At 40.2% G+C, this 14,306-nt stretch overlaps 1 protein-coding gene across 1 annotated transcript in view; it reads right to left on the bottom strand.

Moving 5' to 3' along the window:
• LOC109033622 (uncharacterized) overlaps positions 1–13,894 on the bottom strand; it is a 248,803-nt gene extending 234,909 nt beyond the window's left edge. Inside the window, exons 1-2 of the mRNA XM_019046321.2 lie at positions 13,411–13,894; positions 5,888–6,275 (exon numbers count right to left, since the gene is read on the bottom strand). Of these exons, the coding sequence (XP_018901866.2) occupies positions 5,888–5,939 (52 nt within the window). The 5' untranslated portion in view covers positions 5,940–6,275; positions 13,411–13,894. The remainder of the gene's footprint in view (positions 1–5,887; positions 6,276–13,410) is intronic.
• Positions 13,895–14,306: the final 412 nt, after the last annotated feature.

Raw genomic sequence — 14,306 nt, forward strand, 5'->3', positions numbered from 1 at the left:
TCAATACAAGTTTACACCAGATACTTCTGTCAACCTCTTCCCAAATGCGTAGCAATGCAAGATCAAGGGATAGCAAAAAGTGCTCATCGAAAAGTTCCCACGAGGATTCATTCTACTACAGATTAATAGTTTCTTTGAAACTTATACAATCATCTCTATATGTACTTATAAATTCAAACTTTTTATTCAGGAATTTATATTCTCGAGTGATTCCATAACATTCATAATTTCCATAATCATTTATTTTTGTACAGGTAGGGGTTTTGTGTGCGTTCATTATGCTTAATAATTTATTAGGGGGCTACGCCCCCTGACCGTCTTGCGGTCCAGCCTCCCAAACGCCTCGCAACTCAGACGTTATGAGTTACGTATTACTCTAATGATTATGTACGATTATCTAATGATTAATGTAGAATAATTATGTAATATTACTTGATAATTTGCCGGTTATTTTTCATAAAGTGTTGGTTGAGTTTTTGAATGGTATTTTAGCTTATTCCCTCGTCGATAGACTGATTTGGTGGCTAGGTTATTCGGTATAATATCAAACCCCTGGTTAAAATGTAAACAAACATAGAAGTTTGTTTCTGATTCGCGCCCATTCTCACCCTTTGCACCATGGTGGTAAAATGTGTCCAAGTGTTTCGCAAAATCGAAAATTCTCGTTTCAATGAGTCTTTAATTGTTTTATGACTAGTCAATGACTAAATTTTAAAAAATTAACACAATAACTCATGAAAAATTCGCCCATGAAAGGTAATGTTAGTTTGTTTTGGTTTGAACCAAGAGTTCGATATTCTATCGGATGACGTAGTCACTAAACCAGTCTATTATCAATACTTGCTAAGAACTTGGAGGATTCAGACAGTTTTCTCGTGACTTGGCAAGCGTGGTAATGCAAATTATAGCGGAGCAGTGACAATCCTGTTTTTATCTCGGGGCCGTGCTTAGCTTGTGCTTTTGTTTCAGTCAGTTTTGCCACCTTTTGGGGGATATTCCTAGTTCCCGTTACTCCGGAAAAGTTTTCGGGCGCACAGTCGAACAACCCTGGGTCCCTGACTGGAAAGTGATTGAGGAGGACAACCCAAGAGAGGAGACACGGAAGCAATAGAGACGAAATGGATCGCGACTTCACGAGGCAGGAATAAAAAGTGTGGCCAGAAGTTGGAACGAAGGTATAAAAATGAACGTGTCAGATATTAAAACTCGGCGCTTTTTTCCGCGGGTTCGGAGCTCCGACCGTGGTCGTCTGAGAGAGGATGAAATTGCGGGGAATTCAATCCAAGATCGTTTCAAAAATGCCGGGAAATGAAGGTGAGCGTATTTTTCGCCTAATGAGGCTTGTGGTAAGGGTCCGTGTCTGAGCCTTTTTTTTTATCGAATCATGAAGCGCAAATAATGCGTTTACATTAGTCCGAGGCTCTTGGCTTCGAATCCCAGCGTTCCCGTGCCTTGATTCCCTTGATTTGGCATATTTAGCTCTTTTTTCGAACCGCATGCCATAATTCTGGGAATGAAATGACTGCAGTTTTATATGTTTACTTAAAAAATATCGTCTCGGATGATCCTTAAAGTTGGATGAAGAGGATTTTACGCTGAGCAGTTCTTATTTTATAGTTGAAGAATGATTTTATGGTTAAAGCAGCAAGTCCAGGAATTTTGGGCTCTGTGTTGGACATTGAGAGTGCTTTAAATCTGGAAAAATTTAAGAGATGAGAGGGGAAGGGGTAACCCAAATGACGGGTATATTATTAGGAGACAAAGGGGAAAAACCTCTATCAAAAAAGGGGAAGAATTAAAACATTCAGAAAAGGCAGCGGCTGTGAAAGATCGCTCCGCACAGAATATTGACGACTGAGGAGGGAAAATAAGTTTCTGTTGCTATATTCAAAAGCCACTGATAAGTTCTTTTCTTTTAACAGAAATATTTTTTTGAAATTCTTCATGAATATTTTTGAAAGAGTGAAAAACATCCAAAAATTTCAAGAGAACATGTCGGTTAGTTTTCTTCTTAAAAAAATAAATAATTGAACATGCGCGTGTTCTTGAAACGCCGCAAACGAGGTCACCCATTTTTCGTCTGTTACCTTATACGTATTAGTACTTTGTGAACAGAAGGGCCAGGGCCGGATTTAGGGGGTGGCCACATGGGTCGCAGCCCATGGCGGCAAACTTTGCAATTTTTAAAATGTAGGTATAAAAAAAATCGGATTTAGAAAAAAATTACAAACGAGAAAAGGCGACAAAATCTCTCATTTCCTGAGAGTATAGTAATTTCTAATTTTGTCGTCTTTCGGTGATACAAGAGACAACACCTTTAATTAGTCGAGTTAAGAGAGAAAACAAACACACAATTTGGCTTGGAGCGGCGCGGCGCAGGGAGCATTGAAGACGAGGACTTGAGATGAAAAAGAGAAACCCTCGGCGCAGCGGTCGGCATGTAACACATATTCGCGCCTACAAGACTGCATGAATACTTCACGCATTGCGTCAAAAACAGTGCGGTCAGCAGTGGTCAGCGTGAGACGCATAGCGCCTACAAGACTGTAGGAATACTTCACGCATTGCGCCAAACACAGCAGTCAGCGCGGCGCGGCGGCGGAGGTTAAAATTATTATACCTCATTTATGCTTGTTCTTTCATAATTTTTTCGTTCATTTTTTATGAATGGAAGGCCTTGTCACACAGAGTTAGGTTTACGGAACTTAACTTTCGCGCAAAGTTCCGTGAACTTTTGCTAGTAGTGTTGACAGGACTTTCGCAAAAAATATGTCCAACAAGAGTATACACATCTTATGCAACCCTCTCCTTCGGGCACGTTCACCTGATGGTTTTTATTGATGTTTCAAAACGAATGAGAAGGGGGCGGCAAAATACAGGCGGCCCATGGGCGGCAAGTGGGTAAATCCGGCCATGAGAGGGGCTACGTCGTATATAATCTTACGAACTTTTTGCAGCATCAATTCAGTACTCTAATTATATTTTTCATCAGAAAAAGCCTTAAAAATGGACTCGCGGAAAATGCAGTTTTCCTATAACAAAGGGAAGAGTTTTCCAAAATTCCTGGTCTTCTAGATAATGTTTCTTCATTGCTTAATGGCTTTGCATAAGTTTAATTTTACGTAGTAAAATGCACGAGGACATAGTTTTTGTAGTAGCTTAGATATTTTTAAACAAAATTTGTTTAAATAAAAATAATTGCAGCAGGTGCCAGGACACCGATTTCAAAGAACTCTATTCTTAAAAAAGAGTCCTATGAAGTAATCTCTATAATAAATCGTGTCCTACACGGAGAATGAGCTTAGCTGTGAAAAGTTGTAACAATTTACGTCGTTCAAGGAGGCATGAACATCTCCTCGGCACCGTTTTCTCGACGTGTGTAATTCCCTCTCCAATTCGAGCACACCTCGAATTCTAAACTTAGTCTTAATTAGCGAACTTTTGTTCCTTGCCTATTAAATTCAATTTACAAAACTTATTTAGCCATTAACTCAGCGGATCTCCCTCCTCTTCTTTCTTCTCAGCACGAGAACTTTTTCAGAAATCCTCTCTCGAATTAGAATCACAATTCTCAAGATCTCAACTGGAATCTCTCAATTTAGAGGTAAGAGCCGTTCTAAAAATTAAATGAAAAAGACCATGCAGTTTATGGAACTTTAACGAAAATATGTTCATTCTTGCTGCTCTGATACTCTCCACCTTTTTGTCATTCTAAGGAAGAGCGCCGTATGAGCCTTTAGGCGTTGCCATATTGCCTTTAATAAAATAATAATTTGCAGGAAAAGTTTTGAATAATATTCCTCCAATTGTTCCGGCAATTTTGTTGATAATTCAATCTGAAACATCAGGAAATTTCAAGGAAAAATATGCATAACATTCCGCAAAAATGGCCATTTTATGGAAGGAAATTTTACAACTCTCAAATTTTCATACGGCGCTCTTCCCTAGCACGGCAGCTTTAACATCCATATTTTAATATCACGCTGTTTTTGATCTCCTGAGATTGAATTACCTGACATCAGATAGCAATACAATTTCAATTCAATTCACCAAACCTATCATTCTCATCCCTAATAACCGATATATTTGTCTGTCAATTCGAAATATTTATCATGCGTTTTTTGAACCTTATTGCGTTCCGCATTAAGGTTCAGAAAATGTCTCCTATGTACTAATTAACTTTTTTTCCGTTCATACGGACATAACCAAGCAAAACAGATGTAATTATAATGTGCAATATTTCAAATAAAAATTCTGTCCTTCATCTTTTTTGCTCTTTTAACGGAAACTGCTATTTTGTATAATCTTCAGGGAATATCACAGTTGAGATTACTAAGTTGCAATAATTTTGACCGGCAGCCAGCAAAATAGACGTTTTTGAATACGATGTTTAACAGGAAACTTTTGAATGTTGCGATTCAGTCCGCGCCTCTAGCTTGCGTCAGTTCATTAAAACGATGAAAAAACGAATTTTCTTCGTCCGCTATTGCCAGAATTATGTACAAAGTATTTGAAATAACCGCCCAACGAAGTAATCTCTAAAGACGAACAACAATAAATTATGAATGCGAAATTCTGTTCGCCAATTCACAGAAAAGGAGCAAAACTCTCAGTGAAGGCTGTGACACCCTCATTCACTGGCAAGACCACAATTCGCTGATTGGACTTTAATATTTAGGGGCTCAAACGCGAGAGCCATAATGCGCCGCTCTTGGACCACAATATGAAAATGGCGAGCAAGCGGCAAACTTTATGGAAACAGGAGCAAGAACCCGCTGGTGCCAATTCTTACACAAAAATCACGATTTTTGGTGTTGTAGTCATATTTGATTCGAACTCCCTCTACTTCTCCTCCCTGATTGCAGTAGATAATTTGGCAGGACATTTCGACGGTGTAAGTCGGCAATCACATAACTCGGTTTGCGACGTCGCATACTTCCTGTCATACTTTATTTTTTAAACGGAAAACTGCTCAATGGCACTTTTTAAAATTGCCGTGATTTTTCTTCTCTGTGCGGAGAAAATGTTGCAAAAACTTCAAGTAATGATGTCAATTTGTTCTCCTTTAAAAAAATAACATATAGGCGGAGATTTTCTGACACCGTCATTAGAGAAAATCATCGGTCATTGACACCGCAATAACGAGATATGAGATTGCTGACTTACACCGTCAATTTGCAACATCGCACACCGAAGTGTGTAGTGTATCTGACTACACACAACTGAAGATTTAATGGTGAGGTGAGCAAGAGAGAAGAATACAAGAAACTGACCTTCACTCACTGCAAGAGCTGATGTTGTCAGAGTTAATGGTTGCAAATGCTGCAAGTTTAATTTCTTAGTTCTTTTTTAATTTTACATTATTTTCATGATAGTTCAAAGATTCTCGGACGTTTCACCTGAGAGGAATTTTGTCCAGGTACTTTTTGCCTTATACTTGCACCCAGAGTATTTACATAAATGTTACTAAAAATTAATTCACCTAAGAAAACATTCTCGTCTAATCATTCATCCTAAAATTGTTTTCACTCGATGCACTAAAAGAGTTTAGAACATGAAGACATTTCCTCGGGAACTGTGTCCTTTACAGCTCTACAGTTAGGAATTGTGACGAATTGTCTGTAGTCTGAGGTCTCCTTGTTTCCCTTGTAGGTCCTTAAGTGGAAAATTCAGCGAGTGATTTCTTCAGAGTTTTTCATTGGATTAAAAAAACGTTGATGAAAATATTTTTTCAATCTTTAGATGATAATTTTTTTTTTTTTTTTTTTTTTTTTTTTTTTTTTTTTTTTTTTTTTTTTTTTTTTTGAGATGAAAATTTTCAGGAGAGACATTCGAAACCTACCGGAAAGAATAGACACTTACAAAATAAAAATAGACTGTATCTTACCTGGAAATAATATCTGCAAAAGCGCCACGAGAAACAAACTGCCGACAGCCATTTGCTCCGTAACGCTTACATACGCCGCGAAATTTTCGGAACACTTTTCTCTGCACGCACTTTGAACGGCGGGGACCGACAGTAACCAATCATACTTCTCGCGAGTTTTTCCCGGCTCTTCGAGTGAGCTTCCACTTTCTGCGAAAAAAATCCGATGAACAGCTTCAAAATACTGAATTATACACCAAGGCTTCCGTTCACAATGTTTTTAAATAAGTTTTAACCTGAGCGGGCAAACAGTCTAATGTTTTATTCAACAAACCGCTTCACACGGCCACGATACTGGTTGTTCGCTGAAATCGATTCTCCTCTCCTTTTTTCGGTGCGGCTATATCATCTGGAAACAAAAGAAAAAAGGTCGGGGTCACTATAAACACTTTGTTGAATCCGAGACGCTTTTGGCCCGATCAAAATGATGGCATAGAGTATTAGTCATTCATATTCAATGAAAAACGTGGTGGTTGTTGTAATGTGGTACGGTCCACTGCGATTTTAAAAAAAATCCGGTTTAGGATTTTTTATCAACTCTAACGAAGTGATTATTCAAATTCTGTGTGTCTGTCGGACATGTCAAGACTAAGGTGGAATAAAGCTCTCTGATTGGTCGGTCACCTCATTCGTTTTCCATGCTTCGCCTTCATTGGCCCGAATAATTGACCAACCTAATACACCTCCGTATTCAACCCCTTCTCATCTACACCTTAACCGGTCGATTATCCGGTCTAAGGAAGGTACAGCAAAGAAAAAAACTCTACTTAAACGATCAAAGTGGAATGTGAAAGTGATCGGTACTCTACGGTTTTATATTTTTCAGGAAAAATATGCACTTTGATGACGGAAGAGAGGCTGCCAAAAAAGATGCTTGATTGGGTTCCTCCTGGGAGGAGGCGTAGGGGACGCCCAGTGAGAGGTTGGCGACAGGGGGTGTTAAGTGAGATGAGGGAGTGTCAACTCCCTGATAACCTAAGGGAAGACCGAGCTTTGTGGCGATTAGGTGTCGCAAAGCGCCAAAGAGCGCTCTAACAGCGACTCGTATGTATGTATGATGATAGTTGCTTTTGGAGTCGTTCATCAAAAGTTAGCGACCCGCTGACTTTTGAAGGTCAGAAGCCAAAATCTCCACCGATGCCACCTTGACGCCATACTTTGACCTAGTAAAAACGCTAATGAGCGAAACAACCAAGTAGCCGATCACCCCCATCAGTCTAGTCTTGCTCAGCAGGCAAGTGCAAAATTCAACAGAGCGAATGGCCGTTTGTCTATAATGAAGACGGACCATCGACTACGTTGCGATTAGTAATGGTTTACTTCATCAGCAAATTAGGCAACGCCGGAATTAAGTATAAATCTAAGAGAAACAGACATAGAGCCCCCGGTTAGTATATATACAGGGTTATTCAAAAGTTACGCACCACTGGCCATAACTTTAGTTCTAATTACGATATCGATTTGCGGTTTGTGGCGTCCTTCCTCATATCGAGGGGGAAACTTTTTGAGGTACTTTTCAGTTCTTCACCCCCCCAGGGGGAGGGGGGGCGGGGGGCAACTCAAAAATTTCAAATGGCAACCCCCATCATGTGATACATCGTTAGAAAGAGCATGAAAAAAGAAAATTTTTGGCGCAAACCGGAAGTCGATCTGACCCCCCTGTCAAAAGTTAGGGGGGTCCAAAGGTTATTTAGGGGGTCCCTACCTTCATTTTTTAGAGTAGCTTCGGCGGCTCTTGGACATACCGTTTCTCTTTTCAAAGAGTCCTCGAATACTCCAAGTCTGATACCGAAGTCTTCATATTGCCCCCGGGCCACCACAGCCCCCCCGTAGGGGAGGATGGGCCTGTTACAATGAAACATTGCATTAAAATGCGAAAAGTCACAGAAGAGCTTCAAACTTAGTATCAAATCCGAGTGGACCTTCTTGCCAATGTTAACGCAAACGCAGCCTGCGACTTTAAAGTGAGTTTTCAAAACTCTTAGCCCCCTGCCCCCCCCCTCATTTTTGGTTGCAGAGCGGGTAAAAACCGGGAAATTCACTACAAATAATGCCCGAAACTAATGTCCAACTTGAGGAGGACCCTTGAAACGTTGCGATCAGTCGGAGCATTGAAATACAAGGACTGCCACCCTCTTAAAGTACGGGAACATCCAAAACACCCCCGCTGCCCCCCTCATTTTTCGTTGCGGAGAGGGGAAAAACCGGGAAAATCGCCAGAAATGATGCCCCGGTTCTTACCAGCTCTGCAACGAAAAAAGAGGGGGGCAGCGGGGGTTTTATGGATGTTTCCGTCCTTAAAGTGGGCGGCAGTTCCTGTGTTGCAGTTCTCCGACTGAGCGCAACGTTTCAAGGGTTCTCGTCAAGTTCTACAGTGGTTTCGGGCATCATTTCTGGCGATTTTCCCGGTTTTTACCCGCTCCGCAACGAAAAATGAGGGGGGCAGCGGGGGTGTTTTGGATGTTCCCGTACTTTAAGAGGGTGGCAGTTCTTGTATTTCAATGCTCCGACTGATCGCGACGTTTCAAGGGTCCTCCTCAAGTTGGACATTAGTTTCGGGCATTATTTGTAGTGAATTTCCCGGTTTTTACCCGCTCTACAACCAAAAATGAGGGGGGGGGCAGGGGGCTAAGAGTTTTGAAAACTCACTTTAAAGTCGCAGGCTGCGTTTGCGTTAACATTGGCAAGAAGGTCCACTTTGATTTGATACTAAGTTTGAAGCTCTTCTGTGACTTTTCGCATTTTAATGCAATGTTTCATTGTAACAGGCCCATCCCCCCCTACGGGGGGGGCTGTGGTGGCCCGGGGGCAATATGAAGACTTCGGTATCAGACTTGGAGTATTCGAGGACTCTTTGAAAAGAGAAACGGTATGTCCAAGAGCCGCCGAAGCTACTCTAAAAAATGAAGGTAGGGACCCCCTAAATAACCTTTGGACCCCCCTAACTTTTGACAGGGGGGTCAGATTGACTTCCGGTTTGCGCCAAAAATTTTCTTTTTTCATGCTCTTTCTAACGATGTATCACATGATGGGGGTTGCCATTTGAAATTTTTGAGTTGCCCCCCGCCCCCCCTCCCCCTGGGGGGGGTGAAGAACTGAAAAGTACCTCAAAAAGTTTCCCCCTCGATATGAGGAAGGACGCCACAAACCGCAAATCGATATCGTAATTAGAACTAAAGTTATGGCCAGTGGTGCGTAACTTTTGAATAACCCTGTAGCATGCAACGAACTCGGATCAAATTTCTTTATAACCCCTGCATGCAACTATTCGAGCTCTACGGATGGCCAAGTTGCATATGCGCGATAGTGAAGGCGTTTTGAATCTTCAAGTACTCGCGCTTCATCCGCGGCGGCCTAAGCTAACTCATTTTGACGCGACTTTTGAATTTCCACTCAGAAAAGGTTGCTCCCTGGTCTAACATTGAAAAATATTCCAAAACATTCAAAATCTTATGACGTCTAATGTTGCCAACTTTGATATTAGTGGTCTTCGCGTGTTTAAATAGAAACATCGGGTTTTTTGCCGATTTTCTTCCAGAAAAAAAAAAGCATTGATTCGAGATTTAAGTCTTTTTGCAGATCAAACAAGTTATCTTGATAGTTCTTAACCTCATGTGATCCACATACTTCAAAAATTTTCACTCCTGACTTAAAGTGTTGCCAATTTTACCTGACTTGCCAGGTAACTTTATTTTTTCCTATTTATCAGCTTCTCACTACTGACGACGTCATCAAAATACACAGCTTGCTACTTTCAAAAAGTTTTGAAACGATTACTAACCCGCAAAATACCAATGCCGGTGCTCATTGCAATTCCATAATTTTTGTAAGCCCCCTGCTATCTAATTAAAAAGCCTTGTGGTTCTGTTGTGCCTCTGCATGACTGCACACTTTTTAGCAGTTTTTTGTGCGTAAAACTACATGTTCACAGAAAAAACAACTCAGTGCTGAGCCCTAACTTTTTAGATCAAATAGATCCAGCTTATATGGCAGTAGTGCTGAGACCTACAACTTTAGGATCCAGCCCCACAGATTGAAGGTATCAGCAGTATTGCCTATTAGCTGGCTTCATTTGATCTAAACAGTTAGGGCTCGGCACAAAGTTGTTTTTCCCGTGTTTGCACCGAAAAAAGTGATGTTAATTTAACATTCTGGATGTAAAAATTGTGTGCGAGAATTTACAAAATACTGAATTACCCGCCACAGCAGTTAGTTTTACATCTTTACATCGCTAAAATAACTGCTGCAGCGGTTAATTCAAAATTTGGAAAGTTCTTACACATTTTTTTTACATCCAGGATGTTAAATCAACATCACTTTTTTTCGGTGTGGTATTTCAAATCTCTCCACCCCCGAGACGCTAAAGACCAGAAGATGGGTAAACCATAACAATTGAGGAAAAATCTACGAGACACTCTGAAGACACTTGAGTATTGTGAGGTGACTGAGAATTTAAATTGAAATAGAATGGTACGCGAGTGTTGTTTCGGGGACGAAATTGATGGAATTTATCAAAAAGGTCGATGTTGGCGGTTACGAAAAGTTCATTCACTCGCGACGACTACCCGTCTGGGGTCCCTGCTGCACACGGCTGTTTGCTCACTGTCAAAACTTATAAAAGAAGTTACACGTGAATCTGGAACTTATAGAATTAGCAAGTTGCTCCAGCAAACAAGAACTCAGCGTGCCCTCAGAGTAAAGCAGGCTTATTTGGATCAGAGTTGGCTAGAATATAAAATGCTCATGCCGGGACTAAGACAACCTACTTTCCATTACCGGACAGAAAGGAACTTCAAACAAAAGGATGCCTCTCATTAGTGAAATAAGTACCTTCGGGCAGCGACTTCAACTTCCCTTTTCTACACTCTACCAGAATTACCTTTAAATCCCTTCCATATGTAAATTTTAAAGATTTATAGGGTGCAAAATTTGTATCCACTAATCTCGTTTCTGCTCCTCATCATTCAATTCACGAACTAATGTAGAACCCACTCTTGTCAGATTGCTTTAAAAAAAAAAAAAAAAAAAAAAAAAAAAAAAAAAAAAGTTCAGTCGATTGAGAAAATGTAAAGAAACATAGAAAAAAGAGAAGCGTGAGCTCTCCTCGTATTTCTTTTGATAGGCAGTCTGTTTCCTTCAAAGCAACAACACCAAGGGTTAAAACAGCTTTGCAATTTTTTAAGCCCAATTAGCTTGAAAACTTGTATACTTAGACGTAAACAAGTCCGGAACTATTTGCTTTGGCCCCTGTTCTGCCTTTACGCCATCATTATTCACATTTTCTTTGATATTATTTTATTTTCAAGAGCGAGTGAGGATTTTTGTGACTTCTCTCGTTCACGCAAGTCTTTAACAGGGACCGTAAATACGGTGGAGATTTCAAATAAGTTTTGAGCGTATTCTTAAATCGGTCGTGTTTGTGCAGGTGTACAGGATAAGAGCACCTTAGTGAAAGCTAATGAGCTGTGTATGTTCATCTGTTTGTAAATGGACAAGGAACAAATAGTAAGTTTCTCTTCAAACATATCGTGTAAACCAGTTTTTGGGGAGTTCCCTTGATCTCCGAATACTCTTTCAAGACGAGTGGCTGGACTGGACCCATATCCAACCTCTATCGCTTCACCTTACTTTATTTGCATATTTTGGGAGTTTTTTCAAGTACAATTCGTCGCTTGGCTGACATAAGGGCGTAACTACACATTGGGATGAGCCCGGTAAAGCATTGAGTTGTATGGAAGATAGGGTTCATTGCAGAGTGCAGTTACGCCCTTATGTCAGCCAAGCGACGAATTACTATTAATTGCGTATGCACGTTCCTGCAAAACTTCTATTTTATTCCAAACTTCTATACAAGTGCCCATTCCAAAATGAAACGCACTAGAGCTTGCTTATCCCTTGACGCTATTTTAAACCTCATGAAAATATGCTTACAAATATCTGGGATAAAATTACGGCGATAATGAAATGTTTTGTTTCGATTTTGGTGCAACGCGCTAAAATGTATTATCAGAGGTATAGTTTTATGATTTCAGGGAAAAATCCTGATTCCTGCATGCTATTTGGTATACTTAGGAGTGATTACTCTTTAAATTTGACAACAATGGCTTTTATTTCCGCGTCTGAATACCTTGGTGCAGGCATTTTGCCAATAAGCTCCGGAAGTTTGCAAAAAGATAAATAAAAACACGCCAATTGGAACAATTTTCCTTTATTGCATGCCTTTCGGCTCGTATGTATTCAGAAACCGACGGAATGCATGCTCTTCGTGAACGCGACGGGGAAAAAACGCCCAAGAATTTATGCACGAAGTCGGCAGAATACAAATTCCCGATGAAAGCGGGAGACACTTTCCAAGCTTCAGAAACAAAAGCAACTCAAATCCTCTCCGAATGCATTTATATGTTCTGCACATCAATAAACGGGCCATGTTGATGGGGCGTTAGCTCCTTGACCCACGTTCCACGGATTTTTACTTTATATGTCGACTATTAAAGTTATCAAATTCTCCCCAACGCTAAAATTACGAAACCACAGCACGTAACCATCGGAATTTCAGTAAACAACTTTGTGCAGCGATTAAGATATTTTTTAATGTCAATTTCTTTTATGTAAACATGTGTGTAAAAGTGAAAACAAATCATCAGAAAGAGAGGTGGTACCTATTTCTTTCTTTTAACCTGCGATCATAAGGGATGGCGAACAGGCTTGAGTGTCATGTGGTAAAATTTCGTTATAGTGATATGGGAGTATTTCCTCTTCTTAAATAGATGCAAGTAAAAAAAATGCTCTGGTAAAAAAATTGTCCATTTCAGCACCTTGAACAATTATATTAACTATTCGTAGGCAAAAGTTATACCTAGGCTATCCTGGACGTCATTAAATATGACAGATCTTAAAATGTTTGCAGATTGCACTCCTCGTAATAACTACTTTAAAAGATCTTGGGAAAAATAAATGTACTACTTTAAGACATCAAAAATGAATTAATGTTGCTCATTCCAAATATTCACAGACTTACTTTTTTTTTGGAAACTTTAGTGAGGTATACAGGATTTGATTAATGTGGTATAGTCGTCAATGATAGATTAACAAAGGAAGTTGAAAGATGCGTAGGATACATTTTGCAAGCATTATCAATAATCGTCAATTGCTATCTATAAAGTTGCTCTCAAATTTATTTAATAACCACACGATATCGCTTTTCCAAACAAGTGCAGAGAAGTCAGTAAAATCCCGCCTTAAGCAAGGAAACTTATTTTTAAAAAAGTATAATATTTGTGAAGAATATAGAGGCTTGTATGTCTATATAAATCGTGTAAAATTCAGAACATCACCTAAGATTACAAATCTCAAACATGTTTTCGAGGAATTTAAAAACACGGCCAAGCCGGTTCTCATTGGACGTCGAAAATCTAAAATCCTTTATTACACATTAAAATCCAAAGAGCCTTAAAGTAAAATAAAATCTTAAACCGAATGCCTACCTGTGCATCATTCTCTTCCTGATCTCTGACGTGACCGTTGGTCATTTTCTCGAGGACACCTAAGTTAATTACGAAAACAACACTACTATTAACGAGCTAATATTGAGGAAACCATCAGATCTCACTCTTCAGAAACATTTACTCCCGAACTAAAGTAACAAAAACTCCGAGTCACGCACTTGAAACTGGATTCTATTACGTCACAACCAGTTTCTGGTAATCCATTGGCAAAGGTGAAAAAATGTGTAATTAAAATAACACTCTCCAAAATTCGGTAATCACTAGCTGCCTTCTCACGCACAATAAGCTTTAAAGAGCAGGTTAAATCTGTGCATATTGTCAAAATGTATACTGGTATATGAAATTAAATAAATGCCAAAATTGCAAAATCCGGATCCACGAGTTCGCGCGAGAATTCGCCGGGTTCGCTCTGAAAATGCGTAACGCCCCTTCCGAGTGCCCGTCGCGAAACACACTGAAGCTGGCTCGGTCCGCGGCTCTTTTCCCTCGCAAAGGCCCCGCAAAAGCGCATTCTAGCGGCTGCCGAGGAAGCTGCGGCGCTCCCTCGCCGATTCCTATTAATTTCTAAATTTTATTTCACTCCCCGCTTTTTATTATTTATAAATAAACTTTCTGCTTTGTGTGTGTTTTGCATTTGAATAATGGGCTTTTAGCGCCTTTACGCTCGTGCCGGGAGGTGCGAAAAAACACAGTGTGTTCCATACCCCCGTGAAATCCCTTCCTCAAGTCCTCGAGGCGGGCAATATGCGGGTTCCGTGATATCTTTTTCGCCGATGTAAACACGTTCCGGCGACTGTGCGGCCTTCTGCTTTTCATCCCTCGTTACGCCCGTAAATTAACTTGATACCTCCAGTATGGCGTAAACCCTCCGGGCT

The sequence above is a fragment of the Bemisia tabaci genome, chromosome 6 (genome assembly GCF_918797505.1).
Source record: "Bemisia tabaci chromosome 6, PGI_BMITA_v3".
NCBI classification, from domain to species: Eukaryota; Metazoa; Arthropoda; class Insecta; order Hemiptera; family Aleyrodidae; genus Bemisia; species Bemisia tabaci.